The sequence below is a fragment of the Marmota marmota genome, unplaced genomic scaffold (assembly GCF_001458135.2).
Source record: "Marmota marmota marmota unplaced genomic scaffold, marMar, whole genome shotgun sequence".
Lineage (NCBI taxonomy): Eukaryota > Metazoa > Chordata > Mammalia > Rodentia > Sciuridae > Marmota > Marmota marmota.
Genome location: NW_026000174.1, coordinates 65519259 through 65536060, shown reverse-complemented (window position 1 = coordinate 65536060; position 16802 = coordinate 65519259). Strand labels below are relative to the sequence as shown.

Genomic DNA, 16802 nt, shown 5'->3' with positions numbered 1-16802 from the left:
TTTGTCTTATGTTCTGTCTGAGAAATTGTCTGTATTTTGCCCAAAGTCTGTGAGGCTGATTTAAAAGTTCTGGTGAAAGAAGTACCTAGAAAGCATAGAATTTCAGCAGTGGCATACATGTTGCTGGTGGCTGTTAACCACATTTATTGTGATAATCAAGAGAAGAAAGCAGAGCAGAAAGATTTGAAAAACTTTGACTTGAAAGGTGGGAGTAAAACTGAATCTATAGAAGTTGCAGTTGAGAAACACATTACCTAACTAAAATGCTAAAACTTTTTCCCAGAGACAATAAGAAAGATGGCTATAGAGCATCTGAGAAAATGGCAAGATCATATCCATCTCAGACTCAAGAAAGTCAAAGTAAAAATTCTCTTGAGAAGAGACCAGTGGGGACCCCTTCTTGCAGAAAGGGAACTAGGAGTTTTTTTCAACAGAGTAATATACCCAAACACTCAGAGGCTGCCACAGCCAGGGTCCTTGGAGGCTTAGCTAATGTTCAAGTTGGTGGCAGACCTTGCTGTCAACCACCTAGTTCTGCAGGAATGTAACATGGTGGAGTGTGGAGGTCAGGGAAGCCTTCATCGAGATTTCAAATTAAGGTGTGGGAGTCCAGAAAAAGTGCAGCAGCATCATAGTTCCTGCAAGCAAGGAGGGCAATGCATAAAGATGTGAGGAAGAAACAAAAGCTGCAGTGGCAACCCTCCAGAATAAGAAATTCCAGTACCATGGAACATCCATTGAGAAAGACTGCAGCAACCAAGGTGAGTCAAATCAACAGAAAGGCCACGTGGGCTACAATCAAGAAGGCCACAGATTGGAGTTAAACAAGCCCTTTGGACAGAACATCATGCTATGTGCCCCAAATTCCAGATGTGGAACTACAGGACTTGTTTTCCTAGCTGGATTTAGACTTCCTGAACTCCCTGTACATTTATATTTTGGATGCATGTACATTGCTTTTGAATTTTTACAGGAGCTCATGATATGAGCTTACCCTGAGTCTCAGAGGAGATTTTTTTAATATAAACTTTTGGGCAGCTTGAACTGTTCAGCCTATGGGAACTCTTGGAAATGGACTAAATGTATTTTCCATAATGAGATGAACATGAGCTTTTGTGGGACATGTGTGAAATGTTATTGTTTAAATATTAGTTGTCCCCCAGAAGCTTGTGTGTAAGACAATGCAAGCATGTTTAGAGGAAAAATGACTAAGGTATGAGAGCCTCAACCCAGTTAGTGGGTTAATCCCCTGAAGTGACTATCTGAGTGAAAATGGAAACAGGTAGGGTGTGGCTTGAGTAGGTGGGTCATTGGGGGTATGCCTTTGGGGTATATATTTTGCCTGGCAAGTGGAGTCTCTCTCTGCTTACTGATTATCATGTGAACTGCTTCCCTCCATAACACTCTTTCACCATGATGTTCTGCTTCACATGGAGCCCTGAGAACCAGACCTTGCTATCTATGGATTGAGACTTCTAAAACTATGAGTCCTAAATAAACTTTTCCTCTTCTACAATTGATCTTGTCAAGTCTTTTATTCACAGCAGCAAAAAAAGTAACTAAAACATCAATAGAACAGAATAGAAGATATAAAGACAAAACTGCATAGATATACAGCCATCTGATACTCAAAAAGGTGCTAAAAACAAGGTTATAAAAATGATGATCTTTTTAACAAATGTTGCTAATGAAAACTGTATATTCATATGTACAAGAATGAGAGTAGATGCTTGTTTTTCACCCTGACAAAAGTCAACTCAAAGTGGATCTGATACCTAGGAATTAGACTAGAAAATGCAACTGTTGGAGGAAAACATAAAGTCACCACTCCAATGTATTGGAGCAGGCACCAACTTCCTTAGCAAAACCCTAAAGCTCAAAAAAATCCAAGAATGAATAAGTGGGATGGCATCAAATTAAAAATCTTATGCACAATAAAGGGAACAATTAAGTGAATGAAAAGAAAGCCTACAGAAATCTTTACCAGCTACTCCTCATAGAGGGATTAATGTCCAGAATATATAAAAAACTCAAAATACTTAACAAAAAGGAAAAAACACAGTCAACAAGTGGGCAGAAGAACTAACCAGATATTTCTCAAAAGAAAAAATATAAAAATCAACAAATACATGAAAAAAATACTCAATATCTCTAGCAATCACGGAAATGGACATCAAAGTAATACTGAGACTTTATCTCACTCAATTTAGAATGTCAATCATGGAGAATGCAAAGAATAATAAATGCTGGCAAGAATGGTACACTCAAAAATTTTGGTGGCATTGAAAACTAGTACAACCACTTTGGAATGTAGTTTGTAGATTTCTTCAAAGCCCAGGAATGGATCAACCCTATGACCCAGCTATCCTGTTTCTTGTTGGACAAGAAAAATAAATAAATAAATAAATAAATAAGGCCATTACAGTGAAACAAGAACATCACATCAATATTTATAGCAGTGCCATTCACTAATAACCAAGTTATGGGCCCAGCTCAGATACTCATTAATAAATGAATGAAAAAATAGGATATGCCATATATACACAATGGAGTTTTACTCAACCATGAAGAAGACTGAGATAATGGCATTTGCTGGGAAATGAATTGAATTGGAGAACATAACACTAAGTGAAATAAGTTAGACTCATAATGTCAAAGGTTGAATATTTTCCTTCACATGCAGAAGCTAAAGCAAAATAAGAGAAAAAGATAGGTGGAGGGCAGTTACTTGAAAATAAAATGCAAGAGAGTGGAGTAGTATAAAAGGATAGAAGGGAAAGGAAAAGAGAGAAAAAGTAAGAGACTGTGGAATAAAATGGACCACATTATTCTATGTATCTAAATTTGAATACAACACAGTGGCTGAGCATGGTGGCACACCCCTTTAATCCCAGAAACTCAGGAAGCTGAAGAAAAAGGATTGAGTGTCCAAAGCCAACTCAGTGAGACTCTGTCTCTAAATAAAATATTTTTAAAAGGTCTGGAAATGTGGCTCAGTGTTTAAATACCTCTGGGTCCAATCCTCAGTACCCCCCCGCAAAAAAAAAAATTTAATACAACACAGTAGAGTTTTCTTTTATGTATACCTATAAAACATCCATTAAAAACAATAAATTAATCAAAGAAAGACCAGTAGAACAAAGGAAGGGGAATACGGGACAGTGGAAGAAAAGAAAAGAAGTGGCAGTAGGGACTGAAAAGGAGCAAATTATTTTCTATGCATCTATAGTTCTGTGAAAATGAATTCCACTATTATATGTAAGTATAATGCACTAATAAAAACAATTATTTTTAAATTGAAAAGAGAAGCCATATGATCCAGTAATTCTACTACTGAGAATATACCCAAAGAACATGAAGTCAGTGTGGAAAAAGATACCTGTGTGCTGATGTTCATTGCAGCCCTATTCACAATAGCTAAGAAGTGGAAACAAGCTAGGACTTCATAGATGAATGAATATATAAAGAAAATATTTATTCATATGTATACATATATATTCATAAAGAAGAATGAGAAGGAGGAGGAGTTGCAAGGTGGAGGAGGGGAGGCAATGGAATGTGGAGTAATGGGGATTGAAATGGAGCAAATTACATTTCATGCATGTATGAATATGTCACAATAAACTCCACTACAATGTATAAGTATAAGGCACTTAAAAATTTGAATTTTTTAAATGAAAGAGCCTAGAAGCTAGTGGAATGAAAAACAGAAACAAAATCCTGTCATTTGCAACAACATGCATGGATTTGGAGGTCTATATGTCAAGTGAAATAAAACAGGCTCAAGTATTGCATCTCATACAAATGTAGAATCTTAGAAATTCAGAGTATAATGATGTTGCCAAAAGGTTTGGAGAATATAGTGGACAGATGGCAAAAGTTTGATCAATGTGTACAAAATGACAGTTGGATGGGAGCATAAAATATTGGTGTGCTATTTTACAGTGGGGAGACTATAGCTCACAATAATGTGCAGTACATTTTTAAAAGTTATAATAATAATTTTGATAGTTTTCACCATGAAAGAAATTAAAGGGATGGAGCTCTGGCTTAGTGGTAGAGCACATGTCTAGCAAGTGTGAGGCACTGGGGTTGATGCCCAGTACCACATTTAAAAAACCTACATAAACAAAAAGTATTGTGTCCATCACAACTAAAAATATATTTTTTAAATTTTTATTATTAGTTGTTAAAAACATTACAAAGCTCTTGACATATCATATTTCATATATTTGATTCAAGTGGGTTATGAACTCCCATTTTTACCCCATATACAGATTGCAAAATCACATTGGTTACACATCCACTTTTTTACATACTGCCATACTAGTGTCTGTTGTGTTCTGTTGCCTTTCCTATCCTCTATTATCCCCCCCCCCCCGCTCTCCTCCCCTCCCATCTTCTCTCTCTACCCCATCTACTGTAATTCATTTCTCTCCCTTTCTCTTATATGTAATTTTGTATAACAAATTTTGTATAACAAATTGCATTTCCATGCAATTTCCTTTCTCTCTCCCTTTCCCTTCCATCTCTCGTCTTCCATCTCTCCTTTAATGTTAATCCTCTTCTCATGCTCTTCCTCCCTGCTCTGTTCTTAGTTGCTCTCCTTATATCAAAGAAGAAATTTGGCATTTGTTTTTTAGGGATTGGCTAGCTTCACTTAGCATAATCTGCTCTAATGCCATCCATTTCCCTCCTCCAGTTGGGATGGTCTATCTATGGTGCAGGCAGGCCACTGGGCCCCTTCTTCAGGTCGTCTGGTGTGCCTACCCTTCAGGCAGGAGGCTGGGCTCCTCCTCCAGTTGGGGTGGTCTGACTACCATGCAGGTGGGCCACTGGGCCCCTTCTCCGGGTCGCATGGTCTGCCTACCTCGCAGGCCGCAGCTAGGCCCCTCCTCCAGTTGGGGTGTTCTGACTACTGCGCAGGAGGGCTGCTGGGCCCCTTCTCCAGGTCATCTGGTGTGCCTACCCTGCAGGCAGGAGGCTGGGCTCCTCCTCCAGTTGGGGTGGTCTGTCTACCACGCAGGTGGGCCGCTGGGCCTAAAAATATTTTAAATTAAATAAATGGTAAATGTTTAAGGAAACAGATGTTTGGCCATATTAAAATACTACACAATGTATAATGTGTCAAAACATAAAAGGGTACCCAAAATATGCACATTTTAATGCTTTTATGTATGACTTAAAAACATTTCATTTAAATTCTCAAAAAGTCTTTTCCTGTAAAAATTTGTGCATCCTGGACAGAAATCTGCATTTTAAGATGTTGCACAGGTGATGGATTTAAAGTTAAAGAATAAAAACCTCTAGTTTGCATAATTAATTCCAGATATTCTGTTTGGTTGCTTGTTTTGGTTTTGTTCAACCAGTCCAACTTCTTTCATTATTACCCTGCATGTTCTTTGGAATATCCTGCAAATATAGTTATGTCAAACCTTTTTATATAATTAGTTACTTATAATTATGTACTTTCTTGTTCAGAAACTGTCCTTTTAATCATTTATTGTCTCAGGAATTCTTCTTCACAAGTTCAAAGTTCTACTTCTAGAGGGATGACTCTCCTGTCCCATTCTACCAAGGAATAATTAAACATTTTCTGTGAAATAGTTTATGTGTCTATCTCTCACTAACCAGAACATAAGACCTTATAACAGCAAACTCATATACTATTTCCAAATTTGTAATTAAGTACGCAAATATATTGATATAAAAGGCCAAAATGCTATTTGAATAAATTAATAAATCTGATAAAATAAACTATGGCATAAAAGTTCTGTTTTCTTCCTCCCTGTCCCTTATACTTGTTTCCATATTTCAAAAACTTTAAAATCAGTCACTATTTAAACTGAAACATAATTTCAGTTACCAATAGTCAGCATTTACATTCAATATCCCTCTTTCCATTATTTTAACCAAGAATATTTATCAGTAACTTCTAGTGAAAAGTCAGTCCTAACTAAGAAAAGCCATGCTCTATTCTTTACACAGTAATATCAGAAAGCTTTTTACTTTTGAGATTCCAACATTCCTTTTCTCAAAAGGACAGATCATTGAAAGGTATATTTCGGGTCATGTGGACATTACACCGGCTGAAAGTCCACTGTTGACTTCTCAGAAAGCTCAAAGATCAGAATCATTCACAGAGTAGTCTTTTAAGCAGCGTTCAGTTGCCAGCAAGTAGAAGTCTCTTTGTCAAATATTTCTGTAACTTTATTGAAACTATCTGCCTGTCTAAACCCATTATTCTGCAGCAGTGAGTCACAGCCCAACAAGGGGAAAGTTGAATGAGGATCAACACATTATAGGTCTTGGAAAAGAAAGCATTTTCTCCTTCTGAATTTACCTTCATAAAGTGATTCCTTCAGGTGATCCCCTGTTCAGCCTAAATGTCTTTTGATGAGCTCCTGGATCAAGCTGGAGGCCTGGGGAGATTCCAAATCTTTCAGCTAGTTCTCTTTTGTGTCATCAACCTCCTAACATACCCACATATTGTACTGGAGAACTTCACTGCTGCAATTCCTGATCATCGCTGCTGGGTCCAGATTCTGGACAATGACACTGTCTCTGGTAATGTCACCAGAACTCTCAGCCAAGATGCCCTCCTGAGGATCTCCATTCCCCTGGACTCAAACCTAAAACCAGAGAAGTGTCATCGCTTCATCCATCCCCAGTGGCATCTTCTTCACCTGAATGAAACTGTCGCCAACAAAACTGAGCCAGACACAGAGCCCTGTGTGGATGGATGGGTGTATGACAGAAGCTACTTCCCCTCCACCATCATAACTGAGGTAAGGTGCCTCATCTAAATATACTGTTTGTATGATCAAAGAGTTTGGAGGTAATCCAAGAAGAAGCTTGCTTTATACATTTAGTCCTTCTGCAGGTAGAAATTGCTTATCTACTTACTCTTTGATGCTGTGGAGAATGTACAGTATTGGAGTTAATGAACTGAACAAACAAAACATATACCTACAATTATCATTTAATCTAGTGAGAAAGATCTTTAATTTTAAAAGTGATCAAATGTTATACTAAGTCAGTGGTTCTCAGTGCTGAAAAACTGACCCTGAGAGCAAATAAATCAGAATCTCTGGGCATAGAATCCAAACACTAGTGTTTTTGATGTCCTTTAAGTGATTCAATGTGTGGCCAAGGATGAGAGATATTGTCGTAGTTGAAGTATGGACTGCTAAGAAAAGTCAAAGGCAGGGTCCTTATACCACTTACATGATGAGAAAAAAAGTTATAGTTTTAAAATTTTTGGTAACTGTGTTTTTATATGTTTTAATTGTAGTAGCTAAAGAATCTGTATAAGTTAATGGAATAAAGAGAGTTGGTGACCTGAAGGTAAAAATGAATAAAGTCATGCAGAAAAAAGGTGCAGAATATTGGAAGGTTATGAGGCAAGAGAGAGGCAAGTGTACTTGAAGGGCTAAAATAAGTGGAGGAGGGGCGACCAGGGGAGAGTGACTGTAGGTGAAGCTGGAGATCGGGCAGGATCCACAAAGCAGAGATCATATATGGGAGTTTGCACTCTGTTTTCACTGACTGAAAAGATTTCAAAGGCTCCAAACCTTCTAAAACTCCACTGTGCTTTTTTATTTCCCTCCAGTGGGACCTGGTTTGTGAATCCCAGTCATTAAAATCAGTGGTTCAAACTCTGTTTATGACTGGGTCACTGTTGGGAAGTCTGATATATAGCCTTCTTTCAGACAGGTGAGTGTCACCTCATTTTCTTTTGGACTGTTGGTAAAATTAAGTATTCAGTACATACTTATTTCTTTATTTAAGAAATCTTGACGAGTTCTCTGTGTTTTGCACTGAACTGTGTACTGGACTCACTTTCTGACTCCAGGAAACTAAGTATTAGCACTTAATACATATACACTGGAAGTTAAAACTTGTTGTGAAAAATTCATTGTTCTGCATTAAGGAGGACAGAAAAGGGTATGTCAATACCCTTAGTTTAGGGAGCAATTTGCAGAGTAAATCCAGAATGTGAGGTGTATGAGTAACAGTTAGTTCAACAAAGGCAAGGAAAGGAGATTTCAGGGAGAAGGCACTTGCATGTTTAAAAGTATGTTCCTGGTCTTGGCAATATTCTGAACCACCTAGACCCTGTAAGATAAATGAGTATAGATACTTTTATACTGGTCATCATTTCACACATGCAGTGTAGGCACACATACAGAGGTAATCAACATTATAAAATCTGAATCTGAGGATTGAGTAGCACTGTGTCCCTGATGGGATGGTAAGTCACTGGACCTGTAACCTGGATACTGGTCCTTGTGAAATGACTTTAATAGGTAACATTTGTAACCAGAAAAGTTAATTATTAAGAAGTTAGAAGGATGAAACTTGGAGGTGAGAAGTTTGTGGCTTCTAGCACCCTGGCAGAGCTACAGAAGGCAGTCAACCATGGCTCTCATCCACGCATGTCTCCCACAAGAACACTGATGGGAGTGCTGATTCTGAAAGCCATCTAGTATTCTCAGTTCAAAATTGTGACTTTGAGCATACAACAAATAAATGATGCCTGTATGGATTTCTAGATCAGAGAATTCATTTCCCTCTAGTTTTCAGGTCTCTATACTACCAATTTGTACTGGAGAATGAATTATCAAAACAGTTAAATGAAAAATATGAATAAGTAAGTTTTCTTTGAGCATAGATTCAGGTTACTATCCATAAATAGCAGAATAAAAATGTATTATATTCATATAAATTTCTATTGAGCCACAAGAAAGAACAAACTACTGCCACATGCAATAACAGGGGCAATATTACATAACCCAGGACTGCATAATACATGATTTCAAGTTCCATGAAGATCAAAGCATACAGGCTAATATATGGTATTAAAATTCATGATCTTAGATATCTTTGTTGAGAATGGTGTCCAGAAGAATGTCTGAGAACAACTTCTTCATGAGACTGATGTTCTATTGATTTAGAACTGGTTAAATAGAGTGGTCTTGTGAGAATAATTAAACTTGTAAATGAAATGCTTAATAAGGGATGTAACAATGGTAGAGATTTGACTATTGAATTAGGAGTATAATTTGATAGAAGGCAATAGTAGCAGCTAGGAGATCAGTCGTAAAAAGATTAACTTCAATACTCATGGCAGAGATTTGTAAGATGGCCCTTTCAGATCTAAAGTAGTAAATAATGGAAAGCAGTATAGAAAATTACTTTAGTAATTATTTTATTTCACAAATTTATGGAGTACATTAATTTGGTGTATTTATATACATTAAATACATACAAACAGTGTGTAATTACCACGACAATGTGGTTAATATTTCCATCACCTTAAATTTAAAAATGTCTATAAACACATAATAATTGTATTATGAAATACTATGTGATATTTCATTTTATGTATACCTTATATACCAATAAAATCTGGGTAATAAGCATTTCTGTCTCTTTATGATTATTTTGGTTTGCAGCTTTGAAGCTCCTCTCTTCTAGTGATTCATAAAATATACTATAGTTTATGTGAACTATAGTTGCCTGCTTTGCTGTAGAACTTAGAATTAATTACTGCCATACATTTGGGCTTTGGTGCCAATTATTCAACTTCCTTCTACTCCCCCTCACCTCTCCCTGCTTCTAGTACCAGAAGTTATGGAGTTCAACCCCCCTATCAAATGAAGGGACCTCTGCATTTATGACAAATAACCACCCAGTCTCTTAGAACACTTTAGAGTATGTGTAGCTCACATTTGCAGCTAGCATTTGACATGCATTAATAATCCATATTTCATCCACACACTATGTTGACCAGTGTCTTCTCAAGCTTGAAAATTTTCTGCCTTTCTTACCCAGGAAATAGCCAGTGATTTTCTGTCATACATAGAATAAAACTCTTGAGTTTCTTATCAAGTCTTTCCATTCTGTCATATGGCCCCAGCCTCCCTTCCTCACCTTATCTACCCACTTCTCCATTCTCTGATAGTCTTCAGAACATCTAGCTGGATTCTACCACGTGGCATTTGCATTTTCTATTTATTCTGCCTATAATGCTTTTCCCTGTACACTGTTCAGCCCAACTTCTAGGTTCTCAGATTCAAATCTTCTTACCTTCTGAAAAGTCTCTTCCCTGATTCCCTATTTAGTGGTACCTCTATCCAAGTTATTCTTGTGGCAATTTCCAGCCTTTAAATTTAATGGGTGTGTGGGCTCTCTCTTGTCCAGCAAGGAGGTCCACAAAACTGGGTAGAGGAGTGTGTGGCTGTGGAGTCCCTAAACAAGTTCTCCGGAGGCCAAGCAGGAAGCAGGTCTGATTTTATTGCACAGTTACCACGTATTTATAATAGGGCAATAGCTAAGCAGATTACAGGTAGATACCAATGCAAATTCTGATAACTGTCCTTGCAGCAACCAATTGAGGAGTGGGCCGTGGAGCAAGCACAGGCCTCACACCCATGGCCTCACACCCAGAGCTGTGCTTACAGGGTAAGCAGTCTACCACTCACATGCCTAGCACGAGGGGAGTGGCCTGCTACTCAGATGCCCTTAATTTATGCCATGTATGCAGTACTCCATGCACTTGTCCCCACAAATGGGAATTTTATAACTTTGCCTTTTAAATGCCTTATTTCTGCACTGAGTGGTAACAAAGACCATCTGTAAGCCTATTGAAGTAGCCCAGAGTAAAGATGATAGGAGTCTAAAAGAAGTAGATATCATGGAGATGGAAAGATGGAGCTAGATTTGGGGAATGTTTTAGAAGTAGAGACATCAAGACCTTCTGGAGATAAAAATTATTTTCCACTATTGTAGAGCTGTTAGTAAGAGAAATGGAAGTATCAAAGAGGATATAAGCTTCTGGCCTGAAAAATTGACTAAACTCTAGACTTAATGCCACTATAGAAGATGGAAGAGAATTAGAGAAGTGGAGAAATGTTGGTGGAGAAAATCAAGAAATCTGTTTTGGACTTGCTGAGTGGGAGCTGTTTTGCATTGTGTCCGTCCGCTTTTTTCGTACTGTGACTAAAACAGCCAACAAAATCAAATTTAGAGGATAAATGTTTATCTTGGGGCTCACAATTTCAGAAGTCTCAGTGCATAGGTGCCTGACTCTATTCCTTGAAGTATCATGGTAAAAAATATGGTGGAGGAAAGTATTAGCCAGGAACATGGCACAAAAGGGGTGGAGAGAGAAAGAGAGAGAGAGAGAGAGAGAGAGAGAGAGAGAGAGAGAGAGAGAAACTCTCCTTATCAAGACAAATTATAAAAAGGCATACCACCAGTGACCTACCTCTTCTAGCCACATGCTACTCAACTATAGTTACCACTCAGTTAATCCATTCAACTGGATTTATGCACCAATTGGTTAATATTCTCATAATCCAATCACTTCGCCTCTGAACTTTCTTGAGTTGTCTCACACACATCAACTTTTTGGGAACAGCTCACATCTGTTCACATCTAAACCATAATGGACATATATATGGAGATTCAGGTATCTAGTTGTACACATACATTTGGGCCATAGAAAAGTTCAAGGCTGTGAATATCTTGAAATTTGCTATCATACAAATATTTTTATAGTTAGAGGAGTGAGGATAGGAAAAAAAATCAGTAAGCACAGTGATACAAAATAGTTTAAACCTGCCTAAAGCAATAACTCACCATGTGCACCATTCTACTTCACTGTAACTGAACAGGTGTTGTTGTCTTCCTTTTACTCGAGGATAATGTCATTCTTCTCATTTACAATGTTCTTATTGGTTTCAGCAAAGATCCTTTTCCTTGTGTATTCCCATTCATGTCCATGAATTCCCATTAATCTCCATTCCCATCTATCACAACAGAGAAATGTCTCACATGCTTACTATTTCTCTTTCTACATGCTATGAAATATGTGATGTTTTTGAGTATGATAGTTTTCAAATCTATATAAGATGTATCTTTTTCTCTAATCTCTTTATTACATTTATCATTCAACGCTAAGTTCTTTTAGGTCTACTTATATTTTCATGTATGTAGTCTTTTGTTTCAAAGTAACCCAGAGCTCCTCATGATAAGCTCCCAACACTTTTCCCTATTATATTTTCCAGTGTTTGTTTCTTTGATTCCCAAGGCATCCCTAAAACCACACCTATCTATTGAAACAGGGTTTTCCTCAGGTGAGGCTGACCTTTAACTTCTGATTCTACCTCAGCCTCCTGATTCACCACCATGCCTGGCAATGAGCTTTAAAATTTTGCATCAGTTTTAGGTTTACAGAAATATTGTGTCCAAAGTACAGAGAGTTCCCAATACCCCCTCCCACAAACAACCTCACATATTCTTAGCAACCTACATTAGTGTAATGAGTTTATTATATGTGATAGACCAATATTTATATGGTATTGACTAAAGCCCATGGTTTACAACAGGACACAATCTTGGTGTTACATGGTTTTAGGGGTTTTGGCAAAAGTATAAAGCCATGTAGCCACCAACAGAGTATCTCTTTTAAAAGATCCTGTCCTCTAACTGACCATCCCTTCCACTCAAGCTCTGTAACCATTATCACAAGAATTTATTTGTTGTACTGATTTTATTTTCATTTCTCAATTTTCCAGAGATTGTTTCATCCTCAATCGTGGCTCATAAAAAGACAGTTCTATCTTAAATTCTCTCATTCAAGTTTAGTAACACAATGTATGTGGCAAGAACCTACATTTTGTTACAGAAGGTAACGTAATTCATAAGACTTTTAATGACTTAGTCTGCTAAAGTAACAAAAGTTACAGGGAAAATGTTCAAAACTAAAATTTTATCCAGATAGTAATGTCCTAGTCAGCTTTTTCACTGCTGGGAGTAAAGGACCCAACCAGAACAACTGTAGAGGAAGAAAAGTTTATTTGAGAGCTCACCGTTTTAGAGGTCCTTAGACCATGGAAAGACAGCTCCATTCCTTGAAGCTGGAGGCAAGGCAGAATATGATGGTGGAAGAGTGTGGCAGAGGGAAGCATCTCTCATGGCAACCAGGAAGCAGAGAGAGACTGCTGTCACCAGATGCAAATATATTCATCATAACTGTGACTCCAATAAACCACTTCCTCCAGCCACACTCCACCTGCCTCCATTTACCACTCAGTTAATCCCACCATGGATTAACTCACTGATTAGTTTAATTAGTCATTTCTTTTCCAAGCCTTCTTGCATTGTTTCACATGTGAGATTTTGGAAGACACCACATCTAAACCATAAAAATTAACATTTCTGAAAACTTTGTATCAGCTCATGGAACTTTGTCCAAGTTAACTCCAGAATGAGACCCTTCCCTGGAGCTCCATGACACAAATATTTCCCTGTTCTTTTTTGTGTGATATGTCCTTCTGCTTCTTATTCTCTGTCTCTCCTCTGTGGACCTCCTATGAGTTCTTGTGCTAAAGGGAACAGTTGCCAGGTCATCTTCTGAAAAACACTTCCCAAAGCCTTTGAACACTGACATGGCCCAGAGTATTGATTATGTCATCTATCTGCAACTTTGATGTATTGTCTTCCCACACTTCCTTTCAAATCCTTCAGCATTTACCTAAAGATTGCAAACATCCAACTATGGATCTCTTGATTTCACTCCTCAGCACTCTGAACATGACACACAAATCCACTTTCCTAAATTAACGTTTTTAAAACAAACATTTGTTATGACCTCCCCTATTTCCTCCTCTTGATATGGTTCCACGTGGCATCAAGATCCTCTTATGCCATGTGCTTTTCTGTGCATTCTGACATCATTCTAAGATTAGCAGGGATGCTTACATCTGTGATTTTCATTGTTGACTAGTATTATAATTCCGCTAGACCACAAGTACAATGTCCTACTTGTTAAACATTTTACCCTAAATCTCAAGTTATTTTATCTTTTCTTGTTTCCCACATATTACTTTTGTTCTGAAATAAGCTTACCTGTTCCGATCTTTCTTAGGTTTGGGCGGAAGGTGGTCTACCTGTGGTGCTTACTCCAGCTGGGCATCCTTGACACCGCGGCAGCCTTCGCCCCCACCTTCCTCATTTACTGCATATTACGCTTCTGGGCTGGGTTGAGTGTCATGACTATTATGATAAATGCTTTTTGTCTCAGTAAGTCAATAATTTAAGACTTTCATTTTCTCCATGCCTGAATTGACTGTGAAATTACCCTTTGCCTGGAATGACAATTATGTACATATTTTATTCCAGTGTCAGAATGGACAACATCCAAAAGGAAGTCTGTAGGAATAGTCCTGATGATGTCTTCCTACAGTATTGGGCAGATGTTCCTTGGAGGACTGGCTTTTGCCATTAGAAGCTGGCACACAATACATCTGGCTGTGTCTGTACCCTTGCTTGTCCTCCTCTTGCCTTCCAGGTATGAACAATCTCCATGTTATTTACAAGAGAGGCCAAGGTGATAACAGAAGAGCTATGTCACTGGGTATGTTTTTGGTTCCAATATTGGTCCCTATTAACACCCCGTGTGCCATCCAAGGTGCAAGAGAGGAAATAGGATGGCAATTTGAATGGTGGTTGGCACTATGCATCACCATTTTTGTATAATAGGCAGAAAATTGTCATGAAATAATTGTAATACAAAAAATAAAACATTTTATTATACTTTTATGAGTGCAGTATAATATTACATAATAGTGGAGTTCATTGTGACATACTCATAAATGCACATAATATAATTTCCTATGTCTTATTTTCCCTTACCTCCCTTTTGCCTACCCTCCCACTCCCTCTGATTGTCTTCCTTATGGTATCTCTTCTACGTGTTTATTTTTTTAATTGGTTCATTATGATCATATATAAACATGGAGCTCATTGTGATTTGTTTATACATGGACATAGCACACTTTGGTTGATTTCAATGCCCAGCATCTCTCCTTGGCAACTCTCATTCTTGCCTGTCTTACTCTGCTATACTGTTCTCCCTTCTATTCTCATGAGCTCCTTTTATTTTTCCCTTTTTCCCCTCTTTACCTTTCACCTATGAAAGAAAACATTCAGTCTTTGGCTTTCTGAGTCTGGCTTATTTCACTTAGCATTATGCTTTTCAGTTCCATTTACTTACCAGCAAATAACATAATTTCATTCTTCTTTATGGCTGCATAAAACTCTATGTGTGTATATACCATATTTTCTTTATCTGTTCATCTGTTGATGGACACTAACAATGGTTTTATAACTTGGCTATTGTGAATTGCACTCCTACAAACATTGAAATTCATGTATCACTAGAGTATACTGACTTGGGGGTTTTGGCATAAATTTCCTAAGTCTGGAACAGCTGAGTCATGTGGTGGTCCCATTCCTAGTCTTTTGAGAAATCTCCAAACTGGTTTCTAAAGTGATTTTACCAATCTGCAGTCCTACCAATGATAAATGTTATTTTATTCAATTTTTTTTTTGCCACTGTGATTTAAAGACCAACCAACAATTGTAATTATCTTTTCACATTGTTCATTATTAGTGTATATGAATACAACTGACCTTCTATGTTGACTTTGTATTATGCTATTTGGCTGCATTTTCTATTCATTAGCTAAAATATCTTTTTTTCTGGAATCTTCAGGATTTTTTACATGGAAGACCATATCATCTGCAAACAGATAATTTTACTTTCTCCTTTTTCATATAGATGCCTTTTATTTCTTTTTCTTGCCTAATTAATCCATCTATAATTTTTAGTTCTATGTTGAAAATAAGTGGTGAAAGTGGGCATGCTTGCCTTATTTCTGATCTCTGAGAAAAATCTTTTAGTCTTTCACCATTGAGTATGATGTTCACTGACTTGGGTCCTACAAAAACATTATGATATGTGAATTATAGATAAAAATTATATATCAAAAAATTGGAATGCAAATGGATGATTTATACCATTTGATCCTTGTTTACTGATCTCTATAATTATTTTCACACATTAATGGACAGACATGTCCCTCATCTTAGTGGAAGACAAGTCCAGTGGAAAAGGAAGATTTGGTTAGAAATTACACTGCCACAATAATAAAGTATGTATAAATGGAAAGGCAAATGAATCTCAAGGTTGTATGGAAATTAAATAGTTGAATATTTACTGTACCTTTCTTGTCTTCTTTAATCAGGAAGCTGGTGGAGTCCTTCCGGTGGCTGATTGTCAGAAATCAGCTAGAAAAGGGTGTAAAGGAACTTAGAAGAGTTGCACACATAAATGGAAAAAAGAATGCTGAAGAGACCCTGACCATAGAGGTGATCTGGAAGGGGGACCTGGGATGAAATGAAATGACCTCATAATCATGTTAGGCTATGTTCCTGGGCCTCTGGGGGTGACTAAAGGGCCTGAATGAGAATGCTGAATGAGCTCTTACATCTCGTCCTGGTTCTTCATTGATTCATTGTAGAGAGGGGACCTTGAACAAATGTATCAGGTATTTGGACATACATGTTGCAATTCATTCATGGAAGTACACAAATTGTACCCTAATTCATTTCTCACTACTTAAATAAATCATGGTCCCTTTTAAAGAAAATCAGAAAGCTAGTAAAGACAAAGAGTAATCGACCATGAAAAAGATAGCATGAAAATTATTTTTAATTCTATCCATTTATTTATCAATTCAACAAATATTTATTGTGCAACAAATGAATCACATACTCTTCTACACAATATAAACATGACAGTAAAATATATAAAAGTCCTTTCCTACTTCTTTTGACATTTAACATTGTTCTCACTAGAGAGTAATAAAATTGCACCTCTGTGAAAAATCTTTGGACAAATCTTTTTTTTCTTTTTTTCTCCCTGAAGTTCCCTCCTCATGGGAGCCAGA

At 37.3% G+C, this 16802-nt stretch overlaps 1 protein-coding gene across 2 annotated transcripts in view; it reads left to right on the top strand.

Annotated features, from left to right (window-relative positions):
• The first annotated feature begins 6125 nt into the window (after positions 1-6125).
• LOC107160248 (steroid transmembrane transporter SLC22A24-like) overlaps positions 6126-16802 on the top strand; it is a 33536-nt gene continuing 22859 nt past the window's right edge. Inside the window, exons 1-5 of one of the 2 annotated variants that reach the window (XM_015506915.2) lie at positions 6126-6788; positions 7613-7716; positions 13937-14091; positions 14191-14359; positions 16098-16221. In XM_015506915.2, coding sequence (XP_015362401.2) covers positions 6387-6788; positions 7613-7716; positions 13937-14091; positions 14191-14359; positions 16098-16221 — 954 coding nt within the window. In that variant the 5' untranslated portion in view covers positions 6126-6386. The remainder of the gene's footprint in view (positions 6789-7612; positions 7717-13936; positions 14092-14190; positions 14360-16097; positions 16222-16802) is intronic. The other variant, XM_048789033.1, reaches the window with a different exon arrangement.